Here is an 18,573-nt window from a genome sequence, read left to right on the forward strand (position 1 = left end):
AGTGTTGCTGCACTCGTGGACGAGAACGGATGTATTGGTTGATTATGCGTATCTTCACGCAAGGGGGTCGAACTTGTTTCTCTCTATCGTTCACAGATCGTTCACAGTGAAAATGTTGGGCACGGAAGTGTGACGTATGCACGTGGAAAATCGGTTCCATCGCGTACCAGGATTCTTCTGACAGGGTACGTACCATTTTCATCTTAATCGTAATACGAAGAAATGATCCCGTAAATCGTGCGTGCGTTCACCCTTCGCGAGTGTTTTTCTAGCGAGCACTTTTTCTACGTAGAATCGCGAGAAAATGTGCATGTCGTTCGAGATTGGTGCGAAACTTTTTTATCATCTTTTTTCCCTCGTATACTACTAGCTAACAAGGTTAGTGTATCGGCCGCGAAAAAGTAAGACATGCATTAATAGGCTAAACGTTCTTGTAGTTCGCATGGTGAAAAGCGTCGCGTGTGTCACGCGCGTTGAATCGCTGGAATGATCTATGTCAGTGTTTCTCAAACTATGCTCCACCAGGGGATCCATAAACGTATTGGTAAAAATATCCTTTTTTCCTGGTGTTTTACTTTTATTAAATGCAATCGTCGAAATGTTATCTGACATTGATAGCGAAAACTTATATAAAAGAAACAGAAAACTGAATAGCTTAAAAGTTTGCTACAATTTTAACTTCGTATTCGTTATTCAAATTCTGCTTTTCTTAAAGGTACTAAAAATTTGTATGTCTTATTGAAATGTTACTAATTGAAACTTTTACGGGTAAAACAACCATTGAAAATTCATCTATCGAGAGATTAAGCTGAATAAAAATGGTTAAAAGATGAATGTAGTTCAAAATTGTATTAAGAAAATGAAAAATTGTAATTAATAGACCCTGTAAAAAATTTACCTGTTTCGAGTGGGTGAATGGGTCAATTTCGAGGGTCAAGTTTGAGAAACACTGACCTGTATGCACATTAGACGCCACGAAATATGGGAAGAGCGTATTATTTTGCGATGCACGTGTTCTTAATCCACGAATTCGGGGCAGAATGAATTGCCGTGTTTCTAAGTTAAAAGATCGATACTCCCCGTGGTTATGTAATTTATGAGACTAGCATAATGGGAATTCGACTTAATCCTAACGAAAACTACGTGTTTCATATTGTTTGGTGTAGCTGAAATAGAATGTTTCCGCGATAATTTGATCCGAGTGAAAACGTAAAAGTGTATTGACGATCGGGTTAATGTGAATTGAAAACTCTTTTAGATTAACGTATCGAACAAATTGATTTAGAGGTAGTCGATAAAAGCTTGATTATTTAGAATAATATTTATTTTGTTATTTCAATTAATAACATCTGTGATTCTCCTTTATTTCGTTAAACAAATGCACAGTGAAAGTCTTAATAGTATGGAACGATACATAATTCTGCTGTGTTTTATTTTTCTACGAGAATTTGAAATTTTTATTTACTCATCTCTGCCATGGTCGCCGGGTCTGCGTTTAAACTTGCATAATAAATAGCTCTGTTTGTGTTCGCAGTTAATATAGTTTTTATCAAGTTGCTAGAAATGCATTATTACGCACCATTTAGAAGTTAAAATAAGAAAACAAAATAAATGGCCCGCGGATAATTTTAGAAGCGCGGTCTGCTAACATTCAGGAAAGTAAACTGGTGCATGTGTAACCCCTCGTGGCTGACGCGTACGTTTGTATAAATATGTAAATAAGTTCAGAATAGGAAGCTAGTCAAGGCGTCGATTCCTTCGACAAAACAAGAACAGGTTTCAGAAAGAACTTTACTCACTCTGTGAAAGGTGGCTGTCTCCTGAGATACCTGCACATGTGGAAACAAACCAGCGGAGAAACGTACATTTCCTCGAGAAAACGAATTTCACAGAATTCGTTAGACGTTGCATTTCAACTTAATATTAATAACAATAATATTTAATTGTCTCACAGCGTTCTGCTGTGTTTATAACAAACCATATTTCACCTCGGTCAATGATATGAAAATTATATGTTTGATATGTATACTCGACTTTTTATACACTGTGACATATTGCTGGCATTAGGGTGATAGTGCTAGATATAAATGGTTATTAAAATTTCTAATGCAATAACTCGTCCCCTTATCTTCGTAAAATACACATATATTGACCTCGCCTGGTATGGATAATGCCATTCGTTTTTTTAATAATTCTGGAACAAGCAATTCTTTTAGCTACCCACTTTTTTTTAAAGCTACCATTTGCTACCCTCTACACCAACGCAATCAAAGTTATTTAAAAAAGATTTCTCTATTCTCAGTCAAAATATTATTAACATCGTGACGTTAAATTTGAATTTCGTGCGATTATTTGTTTTCAAAATACACTGTCCTCGGTTAATCACCCAGCTAACCAGAAACAGTGCCCGGAGGCTGGGCGACCCGCAACCAACGATACAACCCTGAGGCGCTTTTTCTCCGAGAAATTCTCTGAAATTCTCCAGGCAGACGGTGCACCTTGCACCATAAAGTCGGACTCGTCGGATCGGCATGTTATGTACGGGTTGTGGCAATGTAATGCGGCATAGTGAGGTATGGCGCGTAAGACAGATGTTGGCCAAGAAACAAATAAAAGAGAGAGAAAGAGAGGTCGACGACGAACTGGTAGTCTGAAAGCAATGCCACAATCTGACGGGGTCCTGCATTGCCACCATTAGTCAATTCTCTGTACGATTTTGCAAAAGTTTTTAACGCTAAACTCACCAACATTTCACGCATAGCAAATGGCTGGTTTCAATAATCGTTACATTTTTTACGATTGAATACAAAAACCTTCCAATTCAATGGTCGATTAAATAATACATACAATAATGTCTCCAGAATAAACAAATTTATTTCGGGTTTTCATTTGATTACAAACCGTGAAAATGAAGTTATGAAAAATGTCTTGAATTTAAACCAAATTTATTCCATTTTATTATGAAGTTTATTTCTTTTTATTTAAGACACCATGAAGCAATTTTTCATCACTATCTTTGCACGTTTTTAATATAATTCGTGTTAAACAATAATGATAATCATTTTTCTAGTGAAAATAATTACTTTGTCTCTCATCGTAGAAAAATGTTCGTTCGAATATTAATGTTAACCTCTGTGCGAACCTTCAATTTTTGAGGTACAACACGTTCCTAATGAATCGTAAAGTTTTTACTATCTGTGCCCGCGACAGGGGTGGCGCAAGCGCGAACGTAACCAGTAGTTTCCGAGAAGTACAGATGTTAGGTGCCATTCGCGGTACCAACAACAATTTCGTTCAGTGAAGCTCCGTGTGCCGGCAGACGAGCATCCGTGTGTACCTGCCGGCCGCCCGAAAATATGATAACGCACCCCCCGCGGCGGTTCGGTCAATTCGATTAACCCTCTCGGTGTACCGAAAGATGGAAAACGATTCCGACGCTCGAAACATCGTACGACTCGAACGAGCTGAATCCAGTGATCGTACGGCGACGTAGCCTGCATAATTAGGAATTATATAAACATTAAATTCGCACCTGTTACGCCATTATCTCGATCGGATGATCGATCTTTGAATCTTCTTATTCAATGCAACACGGAAGTGGTATGATAACGTGTAATGTCCCATCTGGGTTCCCATGGTTTGTGTAAAAAACATATTTTTAAAAAGGTGTTTCTTTATATTTGGTGCTGTAAAGACGGACAAAAATGTAACATTCCAATGATTCGATTTTGTGAAATTGTATCAAGTTTTGTTTTGCTGAAGGGAATTTGGCCGTACTTGGGAATCATAAACTTTTGTTATAGTGCTATCTAGAATGAAGATACGAAGATAAAGTCGGTAAAATAATTGACATCGGCAATCAGGAAATGAAATATTGCAAATGATGTTGGTTGTGAATATTTTACCGTTATGGTTGTAAAATCAATAATTTTGTTCAACTTTTCATAGCTTAACCTACATTTGTTAAGCATATATAACATTTCAGAATAGAATAGAACGTTGTTCGTACAAAGTGAATTTATATAACCGATAAAGCTCTAGATCGGATAATAAACAAGGTGATAATTGAAGAAAATATTATTACATGTTACATTGTTTCTTTAACTATGATCCTTTTTATTATCACGATTTATATTACACGCATTGGGAAGTTTTTGTTTCTACTAAAAGATTTTTACTTTTGTTTTCGAGTGTTTGAAATCGTGGGTAAACAAACGATTCCTATGCAATTTGCAATATTTATATGCCAGGCACCAAATCGTTTATTTAAATTGCTATTTTTGCTTGGGCCAGAATTTCGCAAATTACTTTGATCGAGAGAAGTTCGATGGAATCGTTGATCATCCGTTCGCTGAAAACAATAAACGTAACGAGACACGGGATTCAGATGGATCAGTGATCTCAGTGGCGCATTATCCCATCAGTGTATCACTTTCATTGATACAGATTTCCACGCGATTAATTTATTATACTTGATGTATTATCTTTTATCTCAAACTCTATGTTTAAGAATTGTACATCTTTGATACATTCTGATTCTTGTAAACCTTTAACATAATATCTGTGATAATACAATTTTGTTGAGTATTAACGATACTTTGAGTATTTCTTTTACGTTCTGTGTTCTTTTATTTTATTGTAATAGAGACCACAAATTCAATTTTGTTTAGTGGCCCTCCAAAAGGTATAATGCATCATCCACCATTCAGATCGAAGGTCCCTAAATCGTTCTAACGCGTGATCAGGGAAAGGATTTCGGCTCGGTAGCCGTGTTATCGAAGCCATTGGTTGATCATTTTATCGAGATAAAAGCGTCCGTAGAGAGTGTGTCCAAGAGAGGCGGAAGAAATCGTTCGAAAGAAAAGTATGCAGCTACTTTCCAGTTTCATGGCGAGGCACCTGAAGCGAGGAACATCCTTGAAAAAAGGTACGGCACTGCGGATGAGCCCGGCAAACACTCATTTAGAACAATGCCACCGTAATTACTGCGACGAGAATTACGAGCTTCTCGAACTGCGTTCATTTTTCTCGGACTTCGGTCGTCGACTGGAATGTTTTTCTTACCGATACTGGGAAATTAACTCTTCGCGGTCGTGTTTCCCTTAGGGATGGTACTCGTACTGGTTGAAATTATTATTGGGGAACGCGTGTTCAATCAATTATTCCCGTGGAAACGTAGCAGTTTTATACAAACGAGTTTATTCAAGCTGTGGGCAATCTATTATAAAGCATTGAAACATTTATATTATATCTACGCTCAAGTAAAGCTTTCAGTGTTTGCAATTATTAAATACATTCATTACGAGAATCTCTGTGGTACTACAAACGTAACATGGATTAACGTTTCCGCTGGATTTGATTTCGCGATTGAAATGTCAGTAGACACGCGCCACAGAATATGCTTGACAGAAGCAGGAACAATCGAGGACGAGACCTTGGCATTCTAAGCACCCTTTGCATAGAAATTGATACCGCACAACCTTTCCAGGTACTGTTGCGCTTTTGTGCTCCGGTTGCAGAACTCCATTTCCGAGTTTAAAGATGTAAAACAGTTAATCCTGTCGTAGCTTTATTCAATTGCAAGAAAATAGAATTAAAGGAAACCGGAGGTGGAGAAAATTGTATTCGAACAATAAATTACGAACACAATTTTGCAGTTTAAATAAATATACAAGGAAGAGTTCATTTTCAAAATACATACATACAGCAAGCTCATTTATACCGTTAGTGTTACCTTCACTCTGCATCAAGTATGATCTGTAAGGTTATTTTTCAATAATATTGTCTAAACAACACACACGAAATGATCTCATTTAACAATTTCGTGGAATTATAATGCACAGACACAAATATCAAACTTGAAAAGTGTATGTCCTTTATCTGCAAGAAGAAAGCATACCCCCAACGAGACATCTGCTTCCTGAGACGTCTCTGTTACGGACGTCTGCGGACTTCCGAGATCGTTGTCAATCCGAAAGTCGCGTCCGTGGTTCACGCGACGTTCGCAAGGGCAGGGCATAAATCGAGGTGGACGACTTAACAAATGGATTACGTAAACGCGACATACCGCAGGGATCGTCACGAAGTTATCAGGCACGGACGTTGCGGTATCGTTAATTGCGCCCGTGCGACGTTCGTCCTTGCACCCCCTGGTTACATTGCAATTGATATGCGCGCCAGTCAAGAGACCATTATGCGTCGAAGAATGCGAAGATCGTGGCGATAGCGTAGTTGTTACGCAGACGTTAAAAAACGTCGAGTGTTTTTATAAGAAACGTATTCGAGACCTTACGTTTACCAGGGGTTGTATTCGTTTTCGCAAGTACAAGTACAACAAATAGCACACCGAGCCATCGTTATAGCTAATTGAAAGATACCATTCGGTTGAGATCATTTTTAGATAATAGAACAAAATATAGTACAAAGTTTCTATTCTTTTATATATTTTACTATAAGTTCTTTTAACCCCATTCGTGCCTAAAGTGAAATTGTTAGACTAAAATAGTACAAATTTTCATGGTATGGAGAAGGTTCAAAGGTTCGATGACAACGTGAAACGCTATAAAAATTGTATCGAAGAGACAGCATTCGAGATATGCAACATGATCGTAACAAAAAGTATTAAATCGTTAAAAAAAAGAAAGAAATAAACGTAGACTGTAGATGATAGACACGGACAGAACGTGAGGGAGGGTGTGAATTGTTTCACATAAGTGTTGGGTTGAACGACGAACCGGCGCGATGACATATGAACTGAAAAGTTAGTTAGCGTGTGCATCCTTTTATTTGTTTTCAGGAAAACGCGAAGGCACGGGCAGCGGAAATTATATCGGTAATTGTCCACCATCGACGGGGGGTCCACCCAGGATCATTAACAGTACCACCGGTTACGGTACTGCGCCTGGGGGTGCCAATATGATCCCCGAGGATCCTGCTCCCGACGAGGACTTCGCCTTAGCTATCACTCAGAAAACTCAGGTGAGTGAAATTTGTCTATTCGCCTGGTTTTACGTTTTATACGATATAACAGTTGAGGTTTCATTTAATTAAACGACACTTCGTACCTCAGCATGGTTGCGTTTGAAAATATATTTTGAAATAGGAGGAGTTGTATAAAATTTTATCATCGTAAAAAATAATTGAGTTTTCCGTTTTTTTATGGAACACCTTGTACGTACGGACTTCTCCGTTACTCAGTAGGGGATTATTAAACCAAAGTTTGCCTACATTTTACGCACTGAAAACGAATCTAAGAATATATTACCATAACGTTAACGTTAATTAGTTATGGTATTACCGGAACGTTCTTACAGTACAGTGATAAATGGGTTTACCGACTTATAACGTTCGTTAATATTACCCTTACCAGCCAAGTGTGTTTTTTGTTGCAACTTTTCCACGAACCATTTTTTCAAAACACTCACGTATATAACATTTTCGTTTTATTTTTACCCCACGAAAGATTTCGGGCAAAGTTCGTAAGGAAATTTCTCAGTATGTGCAACGATATAAACACAGCCTCCTTTGCGTTTCATACGAAATGCGTTGCACGCAGGTACGTACATAGTTTCAGTGGTTCGTGTTCTGTCGACGGCAGGCATTTTTCGACGGTATTTACGTGATTTGAATCGTCAACCACCTAAACGAAACAGTCAGAATAGTTTCGTTCGGTGATCCCCTCTGGACGTCGTACAACGTAGACTGAAAACTTGAAAACACAGCTGCCATGTTTCCGTAATTCCAGAAATACGAGATTAAATTGCGCGAGTTCTTCTTTACCGAAAGAAACCCATCAATTCCTCTACTTCTCTCTCTCTCTCTCGTCGCAAAAAGAAAACAAAGGTACACTCCATTTCCCCCAGCGTCGTCGAATAACTCCCTTCTTTCTATCTCTAATAGTCTCCGTTAGCTTCGATCGACGTATGCAAATTTTGTTACACATTATCGCTTAAGACACAATGGCTCTGGATTAGAATACGCGCATAAATTCGATACACCGAATTAACAGAACTCGAGGTTAATTAGACGTGGCGTAGGATACGTGTTACCAAGCCTTGAACTTGCGGGTGTAAAGGAGAAATTATTGTCTACGTGGGAAACGTGCTCCCAAGTAATGCTTTCCGGTGTGGAACTCGTGAGACTTCTCGTGTGATTTTTATCGTTGAATTCCTTACCCTGTCGACGCTGAAGCAGCAAGAACGGATTCCTCCCTATTAAGAAGCAGATTCCTCGGAGAAAAGTACTCGTAAAGAAAGTCTTTATTCGGTAGCTTACGATCTGATTTGCACGAGAAGGTAAACACTGCGAATGTCGTCGTTGCCCATTATGTTCTGGATCCGTGGGAAATACGGTACGGAAAGCAGGTCACGTAAATAGTAGGGACCTGAACCTGTTTCGGTTTGAATTTTACTGTCGCGTTTACTGTACTCGATGACATCCATGCGTTGATGGATATAACGTCTGACACGGATGCACGAGATGTAAGGGGCGCCACAAATTGGAAAGCGATGAAACGCGTTCGTCGAGATCGGTACACTTTCAAAAAATTCCAGAATTTCGGACGGTTGTTTACGCCATGCCAGCGGCAATTGTCAAAATGACACGAGTGCGCCCTTTGTTGGATAGGGAATGGTAAAAAGTTCCGACTCAAGGTTTCATCTCGGAGCACCGGATGCTTTACAATCGACGCACGGTCCCTTAGCATTGAACAACTTTCTAATTAATGGAATGTTACGTTCTTGGCAGGGCAGGTAGTATTGCCATTGCGTAAATACACGATACGGGACAAGGGACGACGATGAATTTTTCTTCGTAGTATCGATAGGCACTAAATAGATAAGAGTTAAGGGAGAAGTCATCTTGGACGCGTGAAAATCATAGCTGTATTCAACAATTTTTAGTCGGAAAATAAATAACTTTAAGGAAGATTTCTTTGCTGTGATTTATTATATTAGGGTTGTCCCAAAAGTTTCTTTCGCTTTATTAATAAGTAATACGTGCACAATATTTTATGTTTTATGTTACATTACTGAATCGTGCACGATTCATTTTTCTCCGTTACTGTTACAACATGAATATCTATGAAATTAGATTGTCTATTTATATAAACACGACCATATAAAATAATTGAGTGCAACTCGAGAAAGAAAATAATTTTTATTAAAATTTTTCAAATAAAATAGCGATGTTAGAGCCATTACATTACAAGTCTTTATCGAATGACTTTCTGATCAACGTAGCAGGAAGTGCTACCACGTTTTCATACGTGGAGGTGCATAAGCACATCTGACAATATATTAAACACGTGTACAGTTAATTTCAAAGCAAACAAACTAATATAATGTGCTTATGACCGGTTTCACGACGAAACTTTCTCCTACCCGTTAACTTAATTACACCTTTCCTCGCCACGTGTGCGCAAAATTACGGTTTTGCCGCTATATGTGCCATATATGCGCCTCACTTTTTACTCTACATATACGAGCGAACACCAATCGTTCTATTTACGCCAACCATAGTCGCGATCGTTTGCTACTTTTGCCTTAAGGGGCTACAAAAGTATGTCAACCCTTTATCGACGACCAGCGCGAACCAGCACCTTCAGATTACACGAATATCAGACGAAAAGCAACGCAAAATGATTTTACTCATGTACGAAAGTATAATATTCGATGTTTTGTACTTTTACACAATTTATTTCGTCTTCCAACAGCGTGAAATCAAATACACTTTTCACTGGAAATGAATTCACTGTAGAAATCCACTTTTATAAACTTTCGAGACTTCAGAAATAATATTACGTTATAATTATCGAATACGAAACAACCCTGGGAACTTCAGAACCGTGGATAACGCATCTCACCCTAATTTCAAGGTGCACCATTTTACATTTCTTTGAATCAATACTGAAGTACTTAAAAAAACAATTCATAGAGATTGCTACACCAACGCTTCAAGATTCAATGAAAGGTAACACAAGCAAAGATTGTCGCCTCCCAGTCGCCACACAAGCTGCGTAAAACCTAGTATAGTCTCCGTATAGTATCTCGGTGTAATATTATAGACCCATAGTTGCCTCTCGAGTAAATGCTAATAAGAACTAACTCTTGACTAGCTCGTGGCATTTGTAGAATCGTAAAACCCGCGAAATCTTTTGATTTGAATCAATCGCGTTTATTCATGCGACTTAATCTGATCATTTTGAGGTTGATGACGTTTTCCATGACGCCAGAGAAACTTGGTAGATGTTCGTGCACGCGATGTTGCGTGAGTACACGCGGATCGTGTCGTCCTATATCACGGCAAGATGAAGGAATAATGATTTTTATTATCCACGACTTTCGCTTTGGTTCATTTTCTCCGTCCGAGATATTAATACGTTTTCCGACGGGAATACGCCAATCGGCACATTTTCGATGACGATGCTCGAGCAAAGGATCGTGAAGCCACAGACCTTGGACATGAATATAAATCTAACATCGTTAACGACCATCGTATGACCGAATCACGATCAAATAAAACGATACAAATAGGAAACCAACAATATGGTAAAACTACTTCTTGAACAAGCATTAGAATTTTTTTGAAATAATCTATATCATACGGAGCAAGTGAACCTTAACATTTAGTCATTCATTTGACATATCTACTATGTAATAAATATTTTCCTGTGTGAAAATATGAAAAAAATGTATGAACATGTACATTAAAAGAAAAATCAACAATAATTTAGTAAAAATTCTTAGAGTTCGTACGAATTTCATCGAGAGATCCAATTCTTGTAAAAAAAACTCGAATTGTGTACAGAACGAATGATTTTTAATGCAGAGAGACGCAGAAGCCATTCGCGGTGCACTGTATCTCAGTGTGACCCTCGCAATCGCATGGATAATAGGTGCAGCAGGACTGTCGTTAGCATGGCTGGTACTAGTTCTTGCGTTGGCAGGAACGATATTTAAAGCAAGAATATCTCGCCTCCTTCAATCGACGCTCCAACACGAATTAGCCAGACTACGTCGAAGAAGGGCTCTGTACAAGGATGAAACCGCTGAATGGTTGAGTTTGCTCGTTAACAAATGGTAATTAGTAATTTCACATTATACTTACAACTTTTAACTCCTTTAAAACCTTGCTTCCTTTACTCTCGTAAATCTTGAAGATCTCGTAAATCTTGAAAAACGAGGAGCAGTTCCTTTGCCACTCGAAAGCAAGTATTTTAATTATCTTTAGAATTAATCTGAATTATAGAATTATATAGAAGAATCGACAATTTACACTTCGTTTAGAGCGTTAGCAAATTGCTCGAACTTGATTCTTATCGTGATCGTCTTCGATTTTACATCGCCAGTAATTCGTGTGTCCTCGTGGTAACTGTGCCAAACATAATCGAAGCGATAATTCCATTGAAGTAACGCGTGATTGTTGTTAATCCCTCAAAATGTCCCTCGTAGGTGAATAAACGTTGTACGTGAACGAATGCTGTGTAGGTATTTGTAAACATTCCACATTCCTCGTGCGTACAACCGTTGCCTTTCACATTTCGCTGATACTCCAATGCAGGATTTCTCAAACATCACATCTCTACGGACCCCCCTCGTAGGAGGACAATTTTTTTACCATTCACGATAGAAATAACGATAATTTTTCTTTAAATATTCTTCAAGCTGATTTTTCCAACAAATGAACTTCCGTTTGAATAGTTTTAATTCGATTCAAATGACTTCGTATAATGTAATTGACACTTTTCATACACTGTTTACTACACATCGATGCGCAAATATAAATATGTAAAAAGTTAATACGATTAAAACAAATTTCTAGCGAATAAAAAAATCGCATTGGAAACAACTTTCGAAGTTCTTCTCGCAATGGATCGCACCCGCTGCTTCATAGATCATGCTTAGGTGAAACGATCCGAGCCTCCACCGACGTTTTCTCGTTTGTCAGGGCTTCGAAGCCATTTAAACACTACGCGAGCATTTGTTTGGAAAGAGTAATACTTATTTGGATAGTTGATAGACCTGTTCAAGCGTACCTAAACATCGAGCGATCCTTTTCAGTTCTCTAGTTCCGTGTTTCTCAACCTTTTTCGTCTCGTGGCCCACTTCCAAGTGTTATTACTTTTGTGGCCTCCGCATTTAATAACAGCCACCGAATTTCAATCGGGAATAAAGACTACTCGTATACAAGATTCTATTAATTTATCGAGGGTGTCGAGCCAAATGAAAAAGCTCTCTGACATTCCTTATCAGTCTTTTAATCTATCGATGAAATCGTGGGGTTGAAGGACTAATGCCCTGAAAGCTTTCAAATCATCCATTATCGTCTAAAAATGGAACGCCTTTATTAATATTGATATTAAAGCTCTCGTTAATTTCCGTAATTCACGACCCACCGATAGCATATGGTCTCCGACAGATTTAATTTGAGCACGCGATAAATTAAATTAAATTTTAATGAAATCTTCCGATTCGTTTCAGCATATTAAATATGTCCAAATAACATGTAGTTTTTAATTTTATATTAATTACGACGCGTCATATTACCTATTAATAATAAAATTTACTTTATAGACTACTTTATTAGACATTAATGTATATACAATTAAATTAATTTGAGTCGAATTTTGTTTGACGAATCAGATTCTCCTGACTGTATGTAGACTGTATATCGATTGTAACTGCACATATACATATAATATTATTTCTTATCTGATACAGGTGGAGATTCAGTGCTGCGAGTATATTTTCCTTGGCAAAGGAAAGGCTGGAGCCTCTCTTGAATGAAGCTAAACCTGGAATACTCGGTAAGACAAACTTCAATTGGAAAGAGAGTGAAAGAGAGATTGGCAATTCCAAATCGAAAACGGAAGAACAATATATGTACCGTTTCTTTTGGGATAAAATCGTGTATCAAACAGTTCCTCCAAGAAATATTGTTCTAGGTCCACTGGAACTGAGAGAACTCACCCTTGGCGAGCAAACCCCATGCGTCACACGCGTAAGAACTTTAGACTATACCAGCGATGATGACCTCGACGGGCAAACTGGCCAAACAAAATTGTCCATCGAAGCCGACGTGCGTCTCGATTGCGAGCAATTTCGTATGCTCATCACAACAAGACTATTTGGAAAAGGGTTAGAACAAACATTTATTTTTGTTTGTGTCTAAAGTTGAGAATTAGTTAGCCTATTAGTTAGCGCAACGTTTGATTACGTACTAATTCCAACTGAAAAATGTCTTATTTGTTTAAAGAGTCGGGATGGACGTCGATTTGGCTGTGGAGAAACTATCTCTATCGGGGACTATCCTTACCACCCTGACCCTTAACTCCATGGCACCGTTTCCGCACGCAACCTCTTTAAGCGTGAGTTTCTTGGAGAAACCGGACGTTTGGTTCAGCGTGAGAATTCTACGAGCCGTACAAATGATGGAAATGCCTTTAATTAAGACCTGGATCCACGCGGTGGTCACGGACGCTTTGGCTAGCTGGATCGTTGATCCAGGTCACCTGGAGATGGATCTGAGAGCTCAAGAACGCCCTGGACCTAGATTGGATTCTATAGCAAACTCCATACCACAGGGAGTGCTTACTGTTGTTTTGTCTCAAAATGGTTATCCAGGTAACGATTTCATGTATACCGTTTTTAGGTTGTAATGATGTTAGACAAGTTTCTTTTTTTATCAAGATTGTATGCGCTTAGTATCTTTTATCCTCAAAATATTTTTAAGTTACGTTTAATATCGATAATACAGTTCCAATCGGGGATGAAGTGAGGTGGCTGGTGGTGACACTGGGAGATCAAAAACGCGTCACGGCTCCTTTGAATTCTGCATGGAACGAGGACGTCTCGTTCTTAGTAGGAGCGTTGGATAACGAAAAGATCTCCATTAAATTAAAAACGAAACGGCTTGTCAGTACGATCACTTTGGCACAATTTGAATTGCCGCTAGGAGTTTATAACTGGGACAACTCGCAGGTGTAAGTTTAAATATTAGGCTGTGGGTGATTAACTGTCCAGTTTTTTTTTTTTTTTTTGTCATAAACTTTTTTATTACTTTTATTCGACAGCGTCGAAACCGTCTTACAACAAAAGAAACCATCCCGTAATAGCGCCAACATTCCAAACATCAACGCTCGATTGGAGTACACAACGCTCCCCAAATTGGATCCAGATCTACCGCAACCGGAAGTAGTAGAAGATAATTTACATCTTTCAGGTATTTTTTCAATTTCCTTTTATTTTTCTGACGGTGTTTCTCAAACTATGTTGGAATGTTAGTCCATGAGTCCTTGAGAGAAGAAATGCTTTCCATTAAAAATTAATCGTAATTCCACCCCAAGGTGATTCGCCATAAATACTCTATTATATACTAAGAGGTTTTATGAAAAGTTGAAGTTTGAGAAATACTGTTCAATGGATTTTCACCGCGCATTTGCTAGAAAAATCATATATCAAGAATTGCGTAACGTGAAACATCTTCTCGAAAATCAATTATTTTGTTTGGCGTTATCCGTATCTGATATTTTCAGTGTCACGAAAATATCCGAATCGAGCACAAAAATCAGGTAAAGCCCAATAAATATTGTAATGATGGTAATGAACCTATTGAATGTGGCTTTCTAGCATGAACTTTGAATATTTTCATTTTCTTATTAAAGCACGGTGCAGTACTGTCACTTCTCTTTCATGTGCATCGACGTGTAATGACATAATATATTGTATTGTATTGTATTATAATATTTTGTACACTCTGCAATAATTTCATTACTTTATAATGAATATAAATTTCCAGGGGTGCTTGTGGTTTATATCCATTCGGCGGAAAATCTCAGTAGCGACAGTTCGCAATGCAATCCTTATTGCATGTTGTTTAATAATCGTAAAAAGGTACGTTCTCTGATATCCACAAAGCAGATCAATTTTAATATAATTTCATACTTCATCGATGCAAAAAAGTCATACCGTTATTTCTCTTTTAACCGTCAGGTAAAGACAACGCATTACGTTCGAAGCACCACTTCGCCATGCTGGGAATCGAGAACTCAATTTCTTGTTCAGGATTACACTCAAGTGTCTTTAAGTTTCGTTGTGTATTCCTGGAATATATCGAAATCGTCTGACAGCGATATGCTTGGTCTCGCTATATTGTCCTTGTCTCAAGTAAGATCGCATATTTTATTTATTTATACAAAGTATTGGTAAATTATAAGTACAATGTATGTTTAATTTATTAACTTATCAATTCCATATACAGGACAGTACATGGATAGTCAGAAAAGAATTGACGCTCAGTGGCTCGAATAATATGTCGACGATGACAGTTTCCGTAATGTTCCATCCCATTAAAAGTGTACAGCAAGTAATCACCAGTCGAAGAAGTAGCTTGGCTCTTCCTGTTTCGGATGATGAACCAAAATCTAAAAGGAACAGCATACCATGGATGCAACAAGCAGTTAGTGAACTTGATAAAAATAGATCATTTATTTATACCATTCTTATATTTTATTTTTGCTTGCTTCATTTTTAGAAGCTATTATTGACTCACAAGGACATAGATCCTGCTTCGTCGGACGTATCGAGTCTACTTTCCACCGGAAGTGGATTAATGGAAGTAACTTTGATGCGTGCCAAAGATCTCGTAGCAAAAGATCTGAATGGGTTCAGCGATCCTTTTTGCGAATTGAAGCTCAATAATGAAACAAAATACAAGAGCAGCGTAAAGAAGAAGACGTTGAATCCCTGCTGGGATGAAAGTTCCATTATGGGTTTACCTAGAAACGGCGAGACCTTGGATGTCGTAAGATCCTTAATAATTGAATATAATTATCTACAGTTTTAGTATCAAGATAAACTACATATATATATATATATAATGTTTCTTAATCTTTTCATATAGGTTTTATGGGATCATGATACTTTCGGTATGAAAGACTATCTTGGAAAAGTATCATTGACTCTCGATGACGTCAGAAAATTATCTAACAGCGATCAGTCCAATTGGTTCACATTAAGAGGAACCAAAACTGGATCTGTAGAGTTGAAGATTAAGGTCTTGTCCGAAGAGTGCGAGGTGCCCGATATTTTCTTAACGAAATAAAGATTTGCGTTTTTATCGTTCCCTTTTCGATCCGTATTAAAGATTTCGTTCTTCTTAGATTCAAAGTACGTACGCAGCCAGCAATATGAGCGAAAGCTCGACGCAATTGAACATTGAAACCTCCGAGACAGTGTCGAACATTATTAGAAGACCTTCGATGGAAAAATCAAAGATGAGATTGCATTTGGATGTCGTACCGCCTCCACCGCCACCGCGTACAGTCACTTTGTTGAAACCTACTATTTCTAGTCAATTTGGTAAATTATTGTCTAATTGTTCGATGTTAGTTATACTAAATAATTTATCTTAATCGTTGAAATTATTTGAACTAGACAAAGCTAGCATTGAAAGTAAAGATTCGAACGAGATGAATGGAAATCAAAATTCATGGACGCCTAGAATTATTAGCGAAGCCGGAACGGATGTGATCGATAACACCGAAACGACAAAGTTAAGAGATCGACGATCTTCTCATAATAGTTTGACTCCGAGTCCTGAACAAAGCTTCGGCAAAAAGTTACCGCAATATAATAGCTTCCGCGTTATGAAGCAAAAGGTAGGCACTTGTTGCTTTTTTCAACGTTTTAAATATAAAATATGTTGATTATAATTAAATATGTTACTGTTGTAAAAGTCAACCGCGGATATTTAATAACGCAGTCGGTATTATTACAAAAAAAAAAAAACTTTAGGTAAAGAGGGGACTGAAACTTCGTAGATTTCGTTCAGAAGTCAATATTGAAGAGAAGAACGAAGGGAAAGGTATAACATTAAGTTTAGAACCTAGAGGTGGTGGGGAAGCTGACGCTACAGAGCTTCTACAAGAATCTGGTTTAGCTCATGCTGTATCACAACCTGATATGCTTGGCAGAATAAGACAGCCCAGTCCGCGTTTAAGACTGAGACCAAATGGTTAGTAAGCTACACTATTGATTTAATTACATCAATAAAAAGCAATTAAAGAAATTTACTATTATTAAATAATATTTTCTTTGCATCAGAGATAAAAAAAGTGGTCAATGGTACCAGAGAAAAGTATTCTGGGATTGAAGGCAAAGTTCTTCAGGCTCAAGGTCTCCATGTTGCACATATCGCTCAATTATATTGCAGAATTAAACTTCAAACGTAAGTACACGTTAAAATAAATATAATAATCAATAATGGTATTAACAATGTTACACGTTATTTAATAGATGTACCAGTCCCGATAAAATCGCATCTTCGGTAAATAGTGGTAAGACATTAGCGAAATCTCGACTTCTACCCGCGATGCCTAACCCTCAATTCAGCATAGACTTTCATATAGAGGGTGAGAATGTTCCAAGACAATCTTTATTAATATTCGAAATCAGAAGTGCTAGTAAAGAATTATTAGCTAGTCGGCGCATCACTCTTCACGAATTATTAGGTATTTTTAGATTTAATTTTCTCTTTATCTTATTTCTTTAATTTAGTTCTTTAAATTTATTATTAGCTTCCTGCTATATGGATAGCATTAGGTATAAAATAAATTCTAAAATGTGTCACGTTTAGGTGTTTCTGCGGCAACCGATGAAATTCGTACATGGTTAGCATTGAATAATGGAGCATCATTGGAAGTAGAAATTGCTCATGGAAGAGAGCTTAAAACTAAATCCACAAAAAAACTATTCCGGTCTTGGTCTGTACACAGGATAGGAAAAATATAAAACAGTTTAAAATTGTATATTTTTAATTAAACTATCATATACTTATTAAACATTATAATTTGCTAAATACAGTCTTGTACAAATTGAAAATTTCTTCTTAAAAATGTAATGTAGGAGGTCGAAATTTTACTCATTTTCAAACATCAAATGTTTTATTCGTGTAAATATATACATATATATTTATATATATATATATATACATAAGCTTTCTAATGTAATTTCACAATGAAAAATTGTAATACTCATATTTTGTACTATAAAATGTGTATAAGAAAATATATTACTTTTCATCATAAAACAATTTAAATCGTAATGACAAATACTATTTTTCTGTCATCATTTAAAGTATAAATTAAATAGTACGCATAACAAAAGTAATTTATCAACATTTGTAACAATATATCAACTATTTATTGCTAATAACGTATAAAATGTACTCCAAATAAAACACTAATACATCAGTATACATATATTTATTATAATTCATGATATATCTCTTAAAACTTTCAGTTGTACTTTCAGTTTAAAGTAATCACTTCACCAGAGCAGGTCGCTACAAAGTCGGTGACAAATAAATTGGTTAATGTATTAATATATCCTAAAAATACTCTTAAACTACTTAATCGTATCTATAAGTGCTTCTAATGAACTTTAATTTAATTAAATAAAAAGACATTCAAATTTCCCGCGGTAAATTAGACTGCCATCTAGCGGTGAACATAACGAACTATTTTTCGAAGTTCGAGCAGTGCCTCTATCGGGAAAATGCTCAAGTTTGTCCTCA

At 37.1% G+C, this 18,573-nt stretch overlaps 2 protein-coding genes across 5 annotated transcripts in view; both read left to right on the forward strand.

Annotated features, from left to right (window-relative positions):
- On the forward strand, positions 1-18,244 carry LOC128887899 (uncharacterized). Of its 4 annotated transcripts, none has more exons than XM_054144366.1 (21): positions 3,268-3,637; positions 4,671-4,927; positions 6,797-6,978; positions 10,828-11,078; positions 12,720-12,805; positions 12,944-13,136; positions 13,255-13,622; positions 13,756-13,981; positions 14,072-14,220; positions 14,534-14,569; positions 14,797-14,891; positions 14,991-15,164; positions 15,259-15,456; positions 15,532-15,801; positions 15,901-16,074; positions 16,160-16,358; positions 16,434-16,657; positions 16,794-17,013; positions 17,103-17,226; positions 17,295-17,509; positions 17,635-18,244. In XM_054144366.1, the coding sequence occupies exons 2-21, from the start codon at positions 4,867-4,869 to the stop codon at positions 17,787-17,789; spliced, it is 3,600 nt and encodes a 1,199-aa protein (XP_054000341.1). In that variant the 5' UTR covers positions 3,268-3,637; positions 4,671-4,866; the 3' UTR covers positions 17,790-18,244. The 4 variants fall into 4 exon arrangements, with proteins under 4 accessions (XP_054000343.1, XP_054000341.1, XP_054000340.1 ...); XM_054144365.1 differs by having other exon boundaries at positions 3,268-3,600; XM_054144368.1 differs by lacking the exons at positions 3,268-3,637; positions 4,671-4,927 and adding an exon at positions 1-185.
- LOC128887906 (phosphoribosyl pyrophosphate synthase-associated protein 2) overlaps positions 15,861-18,573 on the forward strand; it is a 14,267-nt gene continuing 11,554 nt past the window's right edge. The window contains exon 1 of the mRNA XM_054144385.1: positions 15,861-15,864. The gene's annotated coding sequence lies outside the window, so the exon portion shown is untranslated. The remainder of the gene's footprint in view (positions 15,865-18,573) is intronic.

This window comes from Hylaeus anthracinus, unplaced genomic scaffold (assembly GCF_026225885.1).
Source record: "Hylaeus anthracinus isolate JK02 unplaced genomic scaffold, UHH_iyHylAnth1.0_haploid 11989, whole genome shotgun sequence".
Classification (NCBI taxonomy): domain Eukaryota; kingdom Metazoa; phylum Arthropoda; class Insecta; order Hymenoptera; family Colletidae; genus Hylaeus; species Hylaeus anthracinus.

Excerpts from the sequence above, each read along its gene's own strand:
- LOC128887899 (XM_054144366.1), top strand. The coding sequence starts at position 4,867 with ATGCAGCTACTTTCCAGTTTCATGGCGAGGCACCTGAAGCGAGGAACA. Across the intron at positions 13,137-13,254 it reads ACAAGACTATTTGGAAAAGG|AGTCGGGATGGACGTCGATT; the intron begins GTTAGAACAAAC and ends ATTTGTTTAAAG. Across the intron at positions 17,510-17,634 it reads CACTCTTCACGAATTATTAG|GTGTTTCTGCGGCAACCGAT; the intron begins GTATTTTTAGAT and ends TGTCACGTTTAG.